The sequence below is a fragment of the Ptiloglossa arizonensis genome, chromosome 9 (assembly GCF_051014685.1).
Source record: "Ptiloglossa arizonensis isolate GNS036 chromosome 9, iyPtiAriz1_principal, whole genome shotgun sequence".
Classification (NCBI taxonomy): Eukaryota; Metazoa; Arthropoda; class Insecta; order Hymenoptera; family Colletidae; genus Ptiloglossa; species Ptiloglossa arizonensis.
This window is the reverse complement of record NC_135056.1, coordinates 22839913-22856597: the sequence shown is the minus strand read 5'-3', so window position 1 is coordinate 22856597 and position 16685 is coordinate 22839913. Positions and strand designations below refer to the sequence as shown.

The 16685-nt window shown below is 58.1% G+C and overlaps 2 protein-coding genes across 7 annotated transcripts in view; both read right to left on the bottom strand.

Annotated features, from left to right (window-relative positions):
• LOC143151099 (LIM domain only protein 3) overlaps positions 1-7954 on the bottom strand; it is a 76446-nt gene extending 68492 nt beyond the window's left edge. Inside the window, exon 1 of the mRNA XM_076319911.1 lies at positions 7936-7954. The gene's annotated coding sequence lies outside the window, so the exon portion shown is untranslated. The remainder of the gene's footprint in view (positions 1-7935) is intronic.
• Positions 7955-8643: 689 nt separating this feature from the next.
• LOC143151098 (LIM domain only protein 3) overlaps positions 8644-16685 on the bottom strand; it is a 57233-nt gene continuing 49191 nt past the window's right edge. For 4 of the 6 annotated variants that reach the window (XM_076319904.1, XM_076319906.1, XM_076319903.1 and 1 more), the window contains 4 exons: positions 12534-12645; positions 11990-12253; positions 9409-9649; positions 8644-9331 (listed from right to left, as the gene is read on the bottom strand). In XM_076319904.1, coding sequence (XP_076176019.1) covers positions 9176-9331; positions 9409-9649; positions 11990-12253; positions 12534-12645 — 773 coding nt within the window. In that variant the 3' untranslated portion in view covers positions 8644-9175. Of the gene's footprint in view, positions 9332-9408; positions 9650-11989; positions 12254-12533; positions 12646-14424; positions 14505-16388; positions 16511-16685 lie in introns of those variants that run through there. The other 2 variants (XM_076319908.1, XM_076319907.1) reach the window with 2 other exon arrangements.

Below are 16685 nucleotides of genomic sequence, written 5' to 3'. Positions count from 1 at the left end.
CCGTTGAAACGGACCGAACGCCCGAAACCTCGTCGACGAACCGGCGGATCTTTCGACTCGGTTCCCCGCGGAACGAACCAAACGAACGGATTCCTCGCTACGAAGAAAGAAACGCGTTTTCGTCGATTCGGAGAAAATCCTCGGAACCGCGACGAAATCTCCTCGGTGTAAATCCGCGGAAAGCGGCTCTCCGTTGGTCCCTTCGCGCGCTGCGCGAGGCTGTAAATTTGGAGGTTGCGCGTGTTTGAGGAACGGATTTTTTCCGGCGGTGGTTCGCGCTTCGCGATATTTATGGCGGGACTTAACGTCCGTGCCGTGCGTCCGAGAGATTCCGCTCGTCGGTTTTATTTTCCTCCGCTGTTGTTTCTTTTCCCCCCGCTTCTCGGACTAATTGCGTCTCGTCGAATCTCCCGCCGGAAATTCCTCGAGAGAAAAAGAGAGAGAGAGAGGGACGGGGAGCGTGGAAGGGGGAATATCGAAATCCAGTTACCGGGGTTCGTCGGGCGACGACTCGTTCGCTCGGTCGTTTCGAAAGAAACGAACGGGAGGGGAAGAAAGCTCCTTCCTCGTTCTTTTCGTCGCGTGGAAAGTTTGGCAAACGTTGCCCGCGGAAACTCCGCGAATCCACCGATCTCTCTCTTCCTCCTCTCGGTCTCGGGGATCGTGCTCTCGGAAGAGTCGCGTCGAAAACGTCGACGGAGCTCGGATTCGGCACCTCTCTCGCACCGGCGTTTACCGTATCCGAGAGGCAGAGCAGCGGGGGTGCAACGTACCGGCGTACGATCGTCGCGTCGAAAAATCTTTCCCGTTCGATATCGACGAAACCGACGAAACGTCCGCGAAAGCGATCTCCGAAGCGTCCGTTCGTTCGGAGCGTTGCGTCGCGACGCAGAGTCGCGGCCTTCGAAGAGAAAGGACCGCGCCGCGTCCGGAGAAAGAGAAGGAAAACATCCGGGAGCTCGAGCGGAACGATTTTCGAGGCAAAAGTTTCGTTCGGTGCGACGGTCCCGTGCAGTGTACTATATTCGACTCGCCGCCGGTTAATCGCCGGAGGCTGCGAAGCCGACCTACGTCGAATCGATCGGGACGCGGGAAACGTAGAGCGGAACGAGGTAAAAAAGAGGAACGAGAAGCGCGGTCTCCGGTCGAAAGATCGTCGCAGTCGCGACCGTTTACCCTCGTCGGTCCGCTGGAAGGGAAAGAGAAAGAGAAACGGTAGGAGCGTTGCGAGATCGAAGGACGGAGCTCGACTCTCGACGTTACCGAACGGGAATTTACGAGAACGCGCTCGTTTCGCGGAGTAAAATATCGTTTCGGAGGGAAGTTGCCAACGAAGCGCTCGCGAACCCCGAAAGAACATCGAGGATTACGCGCTTCCCGTCGTAGATAACCGTTGGGAAATGCTCGATATTCGCGGGGCGAGTCGTTCGCCGGCGCGCCTCCTCCGCGGTAATCCTGAGTTACGGCGGATTATATCGTCGGTTTAGCCGACCAGGATCAGGTGCAACGAGTATCATCGGCAGTCGCCGGGATGTATTCGCGCGGCTGTACGGAACGATGCTGCGTTCGAGGGTCGCGCACCCGAGGTCCCGTAACGCGACGATCGAATCGGGAGCACCGATTCCTCGACTCGCGGGACCTTTCGAGCTACGCGTTTACCCTCGTTTTTGCGCAAACGTCGATACGCGTTGCGGGAAAAGGGCCGTGCGGGAATCCGCGGCCACGCAACGGAACGTGGAACGATACAGGCGTCGTACGTTATCCAACGGATACCTCGGGGGATCGCACCACGGCAACGGCGGCAACGGCGGCAACGGCAACAGTGGCGGCCGGCTGGTCGACCAGCGAAAGTATAAATCCGCTAAAATATCGAGAGATTAGCGTTCGGACGCGTCGCCCGATAGCCGGCCGAGGCTCGGGCCCAAAGCCGACTCGTTTCGTCCCTCTTCCTCTTTTCGCGCGTCGCACTCCCGACTCTGGCCACCGGAATACGGGTACGCGGAGAGAGAAGCCGCCGCCATTTTTTCTCGTAACAATAATTTGTCGTTATCGAATAACGGCGGCGCAGAGGCGGCCAGCCGGCCGGCCCGCCGACCGGACGGCTTTAGCGGACGCGACGATAAATGCTGGCGAAATAAAATTTTACTGCCGAATAATATCCGCGCGGGAGTTTGTCGCTATTGAATTCCACGGTCGTTTCGCAACGATCCCGATAAACTACGCTCTCGTTCCGAGCCTCGCCGTTCTCGCGGACAATTTTTTCCCCGCCTCGATTCTTTCGCGAAGAGACGAAAATCGGAACCGCCTCCGTCGCGGCCGAGAGATTTTCGATTACGCGGAACCGCGGAGGAGGCAGCTCGATCGGGCGAGGAAAACTTTCCCCGCCAACTCGGAAACGAATCCGGTCGCGGTGCGTCAGTTCCCGGCTGGACGGAGCCTTTCGCGAAACCGAAACGATCGAAACGATCGAAACGATCGAAACGATCGAAAACCGAGTGCCGTTGAAGGAAGCGGAAACACCGGGAGGAGAGGAATTACCGGCGCGGGCAAAAGGAGGACATCGGCTCGTCCCGGGCCGGGGCGGCGAGGGAGACGGGAAGGGCTTAAAAGTTGGAGCGCGTCCGCCGCTGGTGGGTATAGCCCGGTTAGGGCGGACGAAACCAGCCAGCGGGCAATTCCTAACGGGTGGAAAGATATGCAAATGCCCGAAAGGGGGACCGCGACGGGGTTACGTCGAGCTACCTGGGCCGAGCCGGGACGCAATAATCGTTAAAAACTAAAACGCGTCCACGTTACCCCCGTCGCACGCTCGTTCGTTCGCTCGTTCGTTCGCTCGGTCGTTCGCTCGCTCGCGGGGACCGTGTTCCCGGCTGGGGAGCGGAGAAAGCTCGAACGGGTGGGCGGAAGCGGCAAAGTTGGCTCGAGCTTACAAAGTTGAAGCTTCTCTTCGGAGAAGAGCGGCGTACGCGCGGAGGGGTTTGGCGCTAATTTCGCAGTCGGCGTATCGGGCCGGGGCTCCCGAGGGACCGTTCGACCTACGCGCGTATTCGATAACGTTGCCCTACCGTACCGGGAATATTATCGAGCGAGCCACCGACGTTTCGCGATTTCGAGAAATTTCGAGAATCCCGCGCGCGTCGACCGCGGGGGAGTAACTTTATCCGCGATCGTCGACCGAACTCGGGGAAACGGCGGTATTTCTACGCGCAACGAACTCCATTGTAACGCTAATTTATGAATATTAACTCAACGAGCGAGCGGCATTATTAACGGTCCAGGGGTCCAATTATCTGCCGCGCGAGCCGATCGATGCAACGGGAAATAATAATCGATAACCGAAAGTCGATACCGCTGCCTTTGGAAAATCGTACGCGCGGTGCCGCGACCTCTCGATCGCCGAGAACCGGGCGCTCGTTGCTCTTTCGCAATCTCCGAATCGCGCGCACCACCGCGAGACCGCGAAATGCGAATCTCCAGTGTTTTTCGAGCGGACCGTTTTCTCGCTCTTCTTGGAACGCTTCGGGCCGCGCGTCGCCTTCGAAACTCGGGCCAAACTTTCCAAGAGTTCGCTCCCGATATTTTAAACATTTTGCCTCGCGGAACGGGGAGAGGGAAGCTGGAGGAGAGTAAACGAGACAGATTTCGTTCAACTCGAAGCAACTTTATTTCCATCGGCAGGCGTTGTCGAAACGAGTAGCGGGAAGCGTCGCGGCTGACGCGAAACCCGGCTCCCGGTTTCCACTCTTTCTCGGCGAGTACCGCGAAGCGCTTCGAATTTCGCGGGCGATATTCGAATCGGAAGAGCGTTCTCCTCGGTCGAGGCGCGACGCGATGCGACGCGACGCGAAGCCGATCGGTCTCCGATCGCGCGGGAAAATATCGCGTTCCGTTTTCGAGGTTCGAACGGCAGCAACTCGATCTCGGTTCGGTGGTCGTTCGATACCGCGAAACCGAATCGACGAGTGCGTCGGCCTCGTTCGTCGCGATTTAACGGTTTGCCGGGTACTCGGTCCATCCTCGAATCGATACGAGGTACAGGGCGCCGGGCAAGAAACGACGCGATGCGACGCCAGGCGACGCGAGGCGACGCGAGGTTCGAAGAATGAGGCAACCTCATCGCGAGAACGCATCCGAGGAATCGGAAACGCGGGAACGAAACGCCGGGCGTTCGGACGTTAAAGCTCGGTCGACTCTACCGGGGAGTTTCGTTCGAGAGTCCTTGTTTATAAACCGAAACAAGACACGCCGGAGTATAATTCCGTTTCTAATTACTCCGAGTGCTTTGCTTCTTTCGCGGAGAGCGAGCCGTGCCACGGTGCCGCGCGGCAAAAGTTTCGTCCGCCGACGAAAACGCGCGAATCCGATCGAGTCGGCCGGGACGATTGTTGTACGGCTACGAGTAAAAACTTAATAAATAGCCGGAAGGGAGACCGAGACGGGAAGCGCGAAGAGGACGACGAGAGAGGAAAAAGGGTACCGCGGCGGAGCGAGGCGGCGCGAGGCGGCGGGGAGACGCCGGGGAGAGGGACCGAACCAACGAAGGCGGGGAAAATTCTCTGATAATTAAGACCGTTTTAAGGAGAAAGAAGCGAGTTCTCTCCGTCTCCGTCTCCGTCGAGTCTCGCTCGGGCGGTATCCTTGCATCCTCGAGGAGGCTAATTAATTTAATTACCGCCTTCGCCAGATTTACCCCCACCCCCGTCCCCGTTCCCGCAACCGTTTCCTCCCGCTCGCGCTCCTCCCGCTCGCGCTCCTCCCGCTCGCGCTCCTCCCGCGTCACCCTCGCCAGAACGATTCCGCGTTTCTCGATTTCGCGACGGTCTCGCCCCCCGAAGAGAAACGATTCGATCGAGTCGAATCGTCCTCTCTCTCTCTCTGCTCCGTTTGCCCGTTCCTCGTTCGTCCGGTCGATTTCTTGGAGCGAAGCTCGCCAACGACCGAGGCTTCGAGAAAAAGGTTAACCATCGAGCGCATATTTATGAGTGGCCGCGTCGCGGGCCAAAGGAAACGGGCCGAAGCCTCGCGGAAGCTTCGTGGAATTTAAATCGACCGGAGCCACTTACCATTCTTAATTGAACCGATATTCTTGCTAGACGCTCGATCCAATTAACACTCGTTCTCTTTCGAAGATTCGGTCGGTCGGTCGTCGACGCGTCGTTGTCCCCGGTCCGTCGTCGAAATCCAAATTGATGTCGCGCGAGCGAATCGTGGAAAAAGAGGGAAAAACGGAAAACGAAAACCCTACCGTACGAGTACGATCTCCGCTAGGCGGGGCGAGGCGAGGCGAGGCGAGGCGAGGCGAGGCGAGGCGAGGCGAAACTTGGTATTTTCCAGCCGGGCCGCGTCGCGCTTATAGGCCGTAACGAGTAGTAACGGCGTGGCAGGAGCGGCCCGTTAAATTTAACGTTTATCGACGACAGAGGGCGTAAAATTTAATTAATCGAAAAGTGATTACGAGCCCGAGCACGGAAGCGGAACGCTGATTCTATCGGTCGCGATCGGGCCGTAAGCCCCGCGGATGGCCGGCCGTAACGTAACGGTCGCGGTCGCGGTCGTTACGGATCTCGCGTTTCGAAAACGAGATCGATATCGAGATCGAAGCTCGCGGGAGCTTCGAGGGCTCCTCCGTGCCCGTTCGCGAGCGGAAAGTTTCGTTGTATCGCGAACGCGTTCGAAGGGAGACGACGCCCTCGTATTAATTCCGTAGGCTTGCCGGTGATAATGTCTCTCGTTCGTAGTGCTCCCCAGGGTGGCGTCAAAGCATTCCCTTTAACGACGGGGAAATCGCGTCGCGAGATGCCCGATCGTGCTCCCGTCGATCGCGTAATTGCGCGTTCGCCTCCCGGTACCCCTTCTCGAGAAAGCCTCGATCTCGAGAAAAAGCCAGCGAAGGAAATCGCTTACACGTACGCGGCGTTAAAATTAACGAATCGCGCTACCTTCCTATAATACTACCGACCAACAGCAACTCCGCGAACGCGTTACGAGCTCGCGTCGCTGGTAATCGCGACCGCCCTCTACCGGACACCGGGCAAAAATATCCCCTTTCCGCGTGGAAATCCTCGCGAAAACGGTCCGACGGAAAAGAACAGAGGAGAAGGGAGAACCGCGGGACGAAAAAGTTCGGGATCGTAACGCGCGGGTAACGCCGGTCTATAAATAGCCGTTAAATCCGCGCTCGGTGCGGCTTAATCTGTATTTTTTCCCGGCACGGGTGTCGGAATACATTATCGCCCGGGGGATTTTATCGCAGCGGCGATAATGCCGTTAACGCGCGAATACACTCCGAGAAAGGTTCCGAAGTAACCGGTCGCCGCCGGCCCGGCCCGGCATTTCTTCCGATTCGAGAGGGCGAGACGATCCTCCCTCTTCCGTCTCGTTCCGGTCGCTCTCGAAGGAGCTTCGAGGAAAATCCGGCCGAGGGAGGACTCGAACCGTGGTCGTCCGAAAAGAAGCTTCGGGTGCACGGAAACGGAAAGCCGAGGTGGGCACGGGTGGGGAGTACGAGGTCGGTCGCTAACGACCGTCGCCAGACCGGGGTCGTTAACTGCCGCGCCGAGTTCGGTCGTCGTCGTCGTCGTCGTCGTCGTCGTCCTCGTCGTCGTTGTCGTTGTCGACGGTGGTGGTGGCGGCGGCGGCGGCCGGTTCTTCCGCGCTGGAGTGGGTGCGAGGGTGGAAAAGGGCCACCGGGCCGGGGGAGAATGGCTAAGCTATTCGGAACAATGTCTTGTTAGGCGGTTTGCTTCGAGGTAATCGCTGGGAAGACCCCGGCGGTCGTTAGACTTTCCCTCGCGGACCTGTTTGTTTCGCGGATAATTGCCCACCGATACTCGACTCCGGTCCCTCGTAAAATCGTGAACGATCCCCGTTGGGTTTTGCGACCCGAGAGAACGAGACGAGCCGCCCGAGGAGGGAACAACGCTCTTTCCTCGAACGCGATCGCCGACCGAAACTCCCCTCGAATCGTACACCGGACAACGTCCTCGCGAACGTCTCCGCGAACGAAATTTTTACGCGCCTCGACGCGATCGCGGCCCGACCAGCCGAAACGGAGAGAACGAAAAAAGAAGGAAGGAAGGAAGGAAAGAAAGAAAGAAAGAAAGAAAGAAAGAACGAACGGGGAGGGAGAGACGAATGGAAGTAAAAGGAGGGCGAGGTAAAAGGGAACGGTTATGGGGCCGGTGGTCGCTCGGCGTACAGCAAATCCCCGTCAACCGCATTCAATTACGATGTTATCGCGAATACGGATGACGGTTATTTCCTTCGGTACACCCTATACGTAACGTTCGTCGGGTGAAGGGCGACGTCGCTTCTCGGTCGAAACTCGAGCCAGTGTATCGCGCGCGAAGCGAGCCGATATCGCCGCGATCTTCCTCCGCGGTGCCCGCCGAAACGAATCCTCCCCTGTTTCTTTCGTTCTCGTTTTTCGCGAGTCTCTTCGATCGGTACGGTCGACGGGCGTCCCGAAGCTCCCACGGTTTGTCGAGCATCGCCGAGCCAACGACGCCGGCCCACCCTCGTCGTTCTCGAGCGATAAAACCTGAAATACGAGCGGGCACGGTGCTCGAACCCGTGCGGCCCGTCGCTTCCGCGAGTTACTCGCCGCGTTCGCCGCGCTCGCCGCGCTCGCCGTTGTTCCAAGGGCCGAGCGCGGAAACGTCCTCCTCGATTCTCCTCCGACCAACGGAGATCGCGCCGAAACCTCGACGGATCGATCGAAATCTTCTCGAAGACGGAGACGGAGTGGAAGCAAGAGGGAGCGTTTTCCCGAACGCGGAACGCGCACCCTACGAGGACCCTCTTATCTCGGGATCTTTAATTCCGCGCGGCACCGCGAGGGGGTTGCTCGCGCGGGGCTGGAAATTGGGATCGTCGGGAGGGCCTCGGTGGTTCGCGGAACGGGATTCGTGTACGGGGAAACGATGAGGCACAAACCTGGAGACAAAGTCGGTGCGCTTCCGTTGCGGCGAAAGCCTCGGACCTGGAAGTGAAATGAAGATGCGCTCGAGACACGGTGTGTTGTATTTATAAGAATGTTATATTTTCTCGGTAGTAATGGGAGGCCCCAATCGAGGCGGTTCGTAAATACGTCGGTAGTGCGCTAATAAACGATATTTATATACAAATGGATCGAAAAGGAAAGAAAAGAAAAGAAAATGGGAAAGAGCGTAGAACTCTTTCGCGTAAACGGCGCTGTGTTGGTCTCCTCTGGTCTCGCGGGGCTGCAGCGCCGGCGGGTCTTCTCCGCGGGAAAGTTCCCCGGGTGTAAAGGGGGCGCGCGACGGTTTTGAGATCAACGCGAAACGGGATAAAGGTGAACGAGGGCTCGCTCGGTCTCGCGACCGGGGAAACTTTCCGCGATCGGTCGATGGTTCGGTGATTCGGCGATTCGGCGATTCGGCGATTCGGCGATTCGAAGCCGATCCATCGTCGGGTGCTCGCTCGTCTTCTCCTCTTCCTCGTTCGTATTTTTTTGGCATTAAAGCGTACAAGCCGCGACTAAGCCCCTCTCTCGGCGAGCGTTCGTCCTCGAAACGTTCGGTTTCGCTCGCTCTCGAGGGGCATCGAGAAAAACTTAACTCGTTAATCTTTGGTATCGGCCGTCGTGAACGCCGCGATTTGGAAATTCCCCGAGATTCGTCGCGTCGGCGGTGTCGAAACTGGCGTTCGAATCGATTCGATTCGCGCAGCGGTCTATACGGATATTTACAGGTAAAGTTGGTCGCACTCGGTCTCTTTTCGTCGCGCTGGCCTCCGATCGTTCGCTCCTTGTCTTTGCGCTAGAAATATATCTTACATGAATCGTCTATCTTATCGTAACGCGCCGGTCGGCGTATATTACAAGAGGCGCGTCGTTCTCTCGCACAGAGACGGATACGGATACGGATACGGATACGGATACGGAGACGAAGACGGAGACGAAGACGGAGAGGCGGCGGGCAGGGTCCGTTTGTCCGCGCGGTCGCTCGGTTGCGCGCACGGTCCTGTCGTCGAGCCTAGGTTACTCTTGGCGATCACAGTAATTGTCTCGGGAAAGGTTCGATCGGCCGTTAAGCGTGCTCGTTTGTTAGCGGCGATCGGGTCCGATCCGTCGGTCCGATACTCGGGGCGCCTCGCACTCGCCTCAGTAACCGCCGAGGCATCCGAGCTTCTTCGAGGGAGGCGACGGCTCGTTTCAGCTGGTCGGCGCCTGCACGGACATCGGGGGCGGCTTCACCGGTCCGAGCGCCGGACCCGACAATCCGTTGTTGTTCATGTCCCCGGGAGCCCTGGGACCGCCGACGCCGATGGCCGTTCCGTTCACCGTCGGCGCGACTCCCGACATTTGACCCTGGAGCGACAAAACGATCGTTCGGGCTTAAAGGACGAGGATCGACGGGGCGACGCGACGCTCCTCGCTCAACTTACGTTCGAGGCGTGATTGTGTTGACCCACCGGCTGCCCGAGTCCCTGATGAGGCGGCTGCGGATTGTGACCCGGATGCACGTTCTGACCGGGCGGTGTCGGCGTCGGGGGCAGTTGCCTTTTGATGTAGGCCAACGAGGCGGGCGTTTGCACCGACATATTGGCGAACGCGAGCATCTCCTCGTAGTCGTACTCGCAGAGGATTTTGTTCTCGCACAAATAGAATCGATCGCCGACGCAAAACCTAAAATGAAAACCAGACGGTGTCGATGTTCGACTCGCGATCGACTCGAGCGTTTCCTCCTTGCTTCGTTCGGCCGGGCGACCGATCGAAAATTACCGAGCCGATAATTCCGGCGTCCGCGCGGTGGTTGCCCGGTCGCGGATCGCTCGATGCAAGAAAAAAGAAACGAAACGAAACGCAAGGAGAAACAATGCTGGAGGGGAACGCGGGACGACCGGTGGATTAACGAGCGTATCGCGACGCGCCGGACAAATAATTATTATCGGGCTTCTGTCCGCGAGCGGTCTCGCGTCCGCTTTGATCCCGGTAGGAAATACGAGAGCGAAATACGAGAGTGGCGCGGCGCGACGCGACGCGGCGTGGAGTCTGGTTCGAGGTAGATACTCTCGTAATCGTACGGCAAATAGAATTATCGCGTTGCGCGCGGCCGTTGCCGACGAGCGCAGCTTATACCGGGTTTCGCTCGTTTCCCCCATTATACGCGTCGTCTGCTAAATGACGCTGTACTCGGATCCTCGTCCTTTCTCTCTCACGGCGTCCCTCTCGGGCTCCCTTTGCGCGCGTCCAAACGGACGGCTCCGCTCCTACGACGGATCGTAACTCGCGCGCGATCCCGTGGCAACCGGGCCGCGGTTGAAATATTAACCGATCGCGAGCGGAAAATTTCCATACGGAATCGGGAGAACGAGCCGAGACCGGCTCGAGGGCGGATCGATGCCGGTCCGAGGACTCGGACGAGTCGGTTGAATCTTTGACGAGGCTCGGACCGTGTTCGGGATGCTCGCCAGGCCCGGAACGCGCGACCGATTCGAGGAAAAATCCTACGCGACGAATCGGGGCCGACTTCGAACGCGTGAATAAAATAACCGGCGTCGATGCGCGAGCCCCGAGGAACCGCTTTACGCCGCGCGATCGCGACCTTCTCGGAATAACGCTGCCCCCGCGGTCCTCGCGGGATAAAAAATTCACCGCCCGACACGGGTTTCTCGAATAAAATTTGCATGCGCGGCAGTCGCGGCGAAACGAACCTCACCGTCCCTGGAACTCCGTCGCAGCGAAACCTTACCGAGGAACGTCTCGGTGCATCCCGATTCGCGCTCGACGAGACCGTTAACCGGACGGTCGTTAAACGCGACCGGACGTCCTCCCGAGAGGATCGAAGAAACGCCGGGGGGACGCGCGACTCGCGCCGCTCGCGCTTCTGTGCGTAGCCTCCGCGCGCCTCACCAAGAGAGAGAGAGAGACAGAGAGAGAGAGAGGAGATCTAATTGGATCGGTAAATCATCCTCTAACCAGGAGGGTGCTGGCCTAGGCACCGCCACCGGCAACCCTTTATTCTCCGTTATTACGGTCTAAAGTTACCCCGTGTAATTGTTGCTGTTTAATTGCAAACTCCAAGTCGTCGCGTTACACGTTACACGTCGCGGCGCCCCGCCCCACCCCGCCCGCGTATAATTGCCCTCCTCGAATTCGCCCGCTCGTTTTTTACCGGAGAAATAATTGGAACCGATCCCCGACTCGCCGCGAAATCTCCGCTTCGAAAGATTCGAACGACGCGTCGCGCGCCTACCTACGCGAATCGCGGGACGAAGCCCGTTTCGTCGATTACGTCCAAGTCGGTCCGGAGGATGCCTTGCCCGCGACGCCGAATCGAGAGAGATCGCTGCTGCCCGCTCGCCGACCCATTGTCGAAGATAGACAATGCCGTGCGATAAAAACGTAAAATTGATGCTCTTTTGTTCGCATTGTTCGAGAAGCTGCGCAACGTTTGTCGCACGCCTGGACGAGCCACCGTTATTGGCTCCGAACCGCGCTCTCCCGTTCCGTTCCGTTCCGTTCCGTTCCGTTCCGTGTCGCGTCGTGCCGTACCGCTCCTTCCCTCTCCCGGCGCCCTCGAACCCTTCGTTTCGTCGATAAGCCCGGTATTGTATCCTCGCCACGGTACCGTGGTTTCCCCGTTTTACGTCCACCGGTTTCCGAGCGGCCCTCCACCTCTTCCTCCTCCTCCGCCGTTTTCAAAATCCTTGCCCGCCCGCCCGCTCGACCGTATCGCGCAAAAATGTCCCCGGTATTCGAATAATTACGTAACCGGTCTCGAGGGTCGACGAAGAGGACGCGAAAAGAGGTCGCGACGAACGCAGCACGGTGTGATTTCCCAGCCGACCCGTAAACCGTCTCCCGAGCGAACCGTGTCTCTCTTCTTTCGTCCCGTTCCGTTCCGTTCCGTTTCGTCCCGTCCCGACCCGTCTCGACCCGTCCCGACCCGTTCCGTCCATCGTACGCGCGCGAACGCTCGCACCGCGTTTACGACGTCCCGAGACGACGCTTCGCTGAACTTACCGATAAGTGCACTGCTGACAGGCAAAACAGTCCAGGTGATAGACGTTCGTCCTGGCCTTCATGACCAATTCGAACGGTGGTATCTGCTTCTTGCAGGCCGCGCAGTTGCCCGTGTTCCCGAACAGCCTGAAGTAGTCCCTCTTGCAGAGGATAAGGTTGGCCTTGGTGAACAGAGTCGAGCCGACCTCTCCTAACCTACAGTCGCAGCACCCGCACTTCAGACAGTCCTCGTGCCAGTAGAGGTCCAGGGCCTTGAGAAGAAACCTGAAGCACCGACCATAGTTTTCCTTCTTACCGACCAGCAGTCTACGCCGTCCTCCGAGATAATCTTCCATCGCGAGTCCCACGGAAGAACTTTGTCTTCGACCCGCACCCGCTCTCTTTCTCTCTCTCTCTCTCTCTCTCTCTCTCTCTCTCTCTCTCTCTCTCTCTCTCTCTCTCTCTCTCTCTCTCTCTCTCTCTCTCTCTCTCTCGTTCCGTCGCTGGTTTTACCGCGCGTTTCGATCGTTCGTCGTCACGAACGGGAAGAATTCGACGCGCTCACCTTTCCGTGATCGTTTTCCCACAACCGGCGCATTCCTGCTGCGTGGTACCGTTTTTGTTCGTCTCCGACTTGCTCACGTCCATAGTCATCGTGATTTTGACCGGAACGCCGTCTACAACAGAGAAAGGGAACACCGATTCGTTGAATCGACGATATCGTGGAATCGGGTCGCGTGAACGAGGCTCCGGGTTCGACGTTTCGCGTCGAATTTGGTCCGCGGAACTGGACACCGCGCGGCTCGCGTTTCCCGCTCGTGGAAATTCCTTTCGCGAGTCGTCGCGTCTCCTTTCCGTACTCGAGACGATCGTTTTTCGTCTCGCGCGTTCGCAGCGTTTCGAAGATCGACGGGAGACGCGGCCGGCAACATCGATCACGGAAACGCACCGCGCGGTGAAAACCGGCGGCAACTACGAAACAGAGGGAGAGGAACACGGACGACCGCATTCCGGGGAACGAACGCGTTCTAAAGGCGATTCGAGAAGAGGGCGGCCGGCTATAATGGCGAGTGGGTGCACGCCGAGGCGCGGGGGCTTAATTAATTAGCCGGATACTTTGAGTAACAATCCATTATTACATACAAACATCCTCGGCCCCGGGGCCGAGCCGTAGCTTTATGCTGCTAATTGGCCTTCTCAAAGCTTGGAGACCCGGGCACGAGTTATAAACGCCACTCCTCTAACTCGCCAGCACCCCGACTCCGTCCCTCCAGCTTCCTCCGCCTCCGCCTCTGCCTCCGCCTCCGCATTCACCTCCACCGACACCGCCACCTTTGCTTCCACCACCACCACCACCACCACCACCACCACCACCGTCACCACTACCACCACCGCTACCACTATGGCATCATTACCACCACTACCATGACCACCACCATCACCACCACCATCACCATCACCATCACCATCACCATCACCATCACCATCACCATCACCATCGCCATCACCATCACCACCACCAACACCAACACCTCTGCCTTGGTTTACCTTCCCCCTCTCGCGCGTTCATGTCTCTTTTTCTCGCCGCGTCGATCGTTCCGATTCGTCTCTCTCTCTCTCCTTTCACCACCTCGTGTTTCTTTCGCTCGCGCGTAAAACTCGTGCAACCCCGTGTACGTATACGGATACGGATACGGATACGGATACGGATACGGATACGGATACGGATACGGATACGGATACGGATACGGATGCGGATACGGATACGGGTTAGGATTCGCGAGAACGCGGGCACGCGCGCGTAAAAAGACGACCGGAGCGTTGGCGAGCGGACGGGAGAACGGTGGGAAGAGAAACGGCTCGGGAGAAGGGGAAAGGAGAGAGGGACGGTGGGAGAAGCGGAGAAGGAACACGGGACGAGGAAGAGGAAGAGGAAGAGCAAGAGGAACGACGGATAGCGCTAATAACGCGCTCGTGGCGCAAAAAAAAAGGAAAAAAAAGGAGTATAATTGCCAGCTCTCGTGGTAGGTATTTTTCAAATAGGACCTCGTCCGTTAATTGGAGGGCAAATTAAAGAGGCGCCGCGGAGGAAAAAAACATCGTCCCTCTACGGCGTGTCCCCCACCCACCCCACCCCATCCCGCCCCCTCCTCTTGGCGCGTCCCACCTACGCCGGTATCCAAGAAACGCTTCGCGATTCGTCGAACGATCCGCGCGCTCCATTTTTTTCTTCCTCTCGCGGAGCGCGTTCGCTTCCGAAGGATCGCCGATTCGATCGATGGTCCGATCCGCGGGCGTCGCGTGCTCCGAAAATCGGTGCGACGAAACGCGATCGGTCCCCTTTACGAAAAAAAACTAGGTCCGTTTTCGACGGATACGAGTTTTCGTTCGGTCGATACAAGAGTCACCCTTCCGAGATTACGAAACTGCCCTAACGGCAATATGGGATAACCTACCGAGCGACCCAGCCTTCGGTCCGGATCGCCGCTGCGTCGGTCGTCCCGAGATACGCTGTCGCCGCGGACAGGGCTGCCGGCTGCTTTAATAAAAACGTCAAATATAAAGTAGCCAGCGGGGACGGACGTTTAAGAAATAAATAAATGTAGAAGAAGCGCGGAACGGAGGGTGGGGAGGGGCGAAAAAGAGAAAAAGAGAAAAAGAGAAAAAGAGAAAAAGAGAGAAGAGAGAAGCGAGAAGCGAGAAGGGAGGGGAAAATATCGAGTTCGAAATTGAAGGGGACAAAGTTCGGACACTGTGGGCGAAAGAACGCCCGCACCTGCGACGTCCGAGAATTCGAAACGAGGAGGGGAACGACGCCGCGAGGAAGGGCCCGAGGAAGGGACGCGAGAACCCGCGATCGGTACGCACCCTCGTCCTCCTCGAGTCACGTTCCGCATCTTGCCGCGCGTCCTTCGAACCGTGGATCGAGTCCGCGTCGCGCGGACCAGACCGGGGAACGGAGCTCAGGACAGGGCAAACCGTAGGGCACGGAAACTTGGCTGCGCGAGGCTGCGCGAGACTGCGCGAAGCTGCGCGACGCGCCGCATAACACGAGGCGACGAGCACGACGAGCGCGACGAGCGCGACGAGCACGACTGCAATTTTGGGGTTTAATAATGATCCCCGTCGACGGCTCAAAGCCGTATCCCGTGTCATTATACTGTGAAGTGGAGAGGCTGCTAATTAGTCATTAGCGTAGGAAAAAGACACCTTCAACGGGCTCGGCAGCAGCTGCGGAACGGGTAGCAACCCCATCCGACGACGGACGGTGGGTGGTGCACAGGTACGGCAAACTCGAGCAAACAGGGTGTAGCTTCTAGCCTACGTCTAATTGGACCCTAGCGACGTAAGTTCTGCTAATTGAGACCAGGCCTGTAACTATCAGCCGCGCGACAAGGGCCTTCGTAAATTCGCCGAGATCGACGTCGTCGCGTCGGTAGCGAACGAGACGAGACGAGTCGAGACGGGACGGGACGGGACGGGACGGAACGGGACGGGACGGAACGGGTCGGGACGGGACGAGACGAGACGAGACGAGAAAAATCGCACATTCGATACGAGGGACATTCTTCTCGCGCGCCACCAATTTCCATCGTGGTCTACGAGCCATTAGTTTCGCTCCGGTGAGCGCGATACAGTTTGCAACCTATGACTAATTGGAAGTCGGTAAGGTAGCTGCGAGTTTCGCTAATTGAGACGACCGGTTTAGCAACTACCGGAGAGCCCGCGAAGGGCGTTCTCGGGGCAAGGAAATTTCTCGAGGAGAATTCGAATCGACCGGCGAGCCTTAATTTCGCCCGCTCCTTAACACCGCTCGGTCTCTCGGGAGCCGTCGCACGCGAGATCAACGTTCAATCGAGCATCGGGGCTCGACTAGGAGCTCCGCGGCGTTCATTTCCCGAGTCGTAGTTTCCAAAGACGCGAAACGAAATCGCCGTTCTCGATCCGAGCGGTCCAATTAACGGACGGTAACGGCGCGCCTTTGATCCGCGCAATTACGAGCCCGGTAGTTTCGCCGTCCGAAAATGTTCGCGCACGGCAAGGTCGTGCCGCGTACGAGCCAACGAATCGGTTACGAGCTCGACGCGCGACGTTTCGCCGAGGCGGAGGCGCGCCGAGGGAGAACCGGAGCCCGAAGCGGAGGGAGAAGAGCACCGCGCCGAGAGCTCGGAAAAGGGGGAGGCGGAAGGTAGGTAGAGCCAAATTTTAATTTCGCCCCTAACAAGGGAAGGTACGGCGTAGGGTGCTCCTCGGCCCCTTCAGGACCTCGGTACACCGTCCTACGGAATCATTATATCGCCAATTAGAAGATAGCGGAGCTCGCCGACGCCTAACAAGCTTCCTGGGGAGACAGATCTACTCTCGATCCTGGCGTTATACTCGCAGGCAACGGTGGCTGCCGGTGGTGCTGTCTTCGTACCGAGCTCGTTATAAAATGTTCTTCTCGTTGCGCTCCGTCTCGCTTCCTCGCTCGGTTCCTCGTCTTCTCGTTCACTCGCGCTCTCTACCCGTCTCGGGGTGCATCTGGCTACGTATTTTCGAACCGGCGCGACAATTAGCCGGGACGATCCGCGCCAATTACTATCGCCGCGCGAAAGGTCGCGAACGCTCGATCGACTCTTCGTTAACGGCGAGGTAAAATCTCCGAGCGGTTTTATCGCCACCGGTTCCTCCTCGTCTCGAGTCCGCTTTCCAATTTTCCACCTTCCTCGCTAAA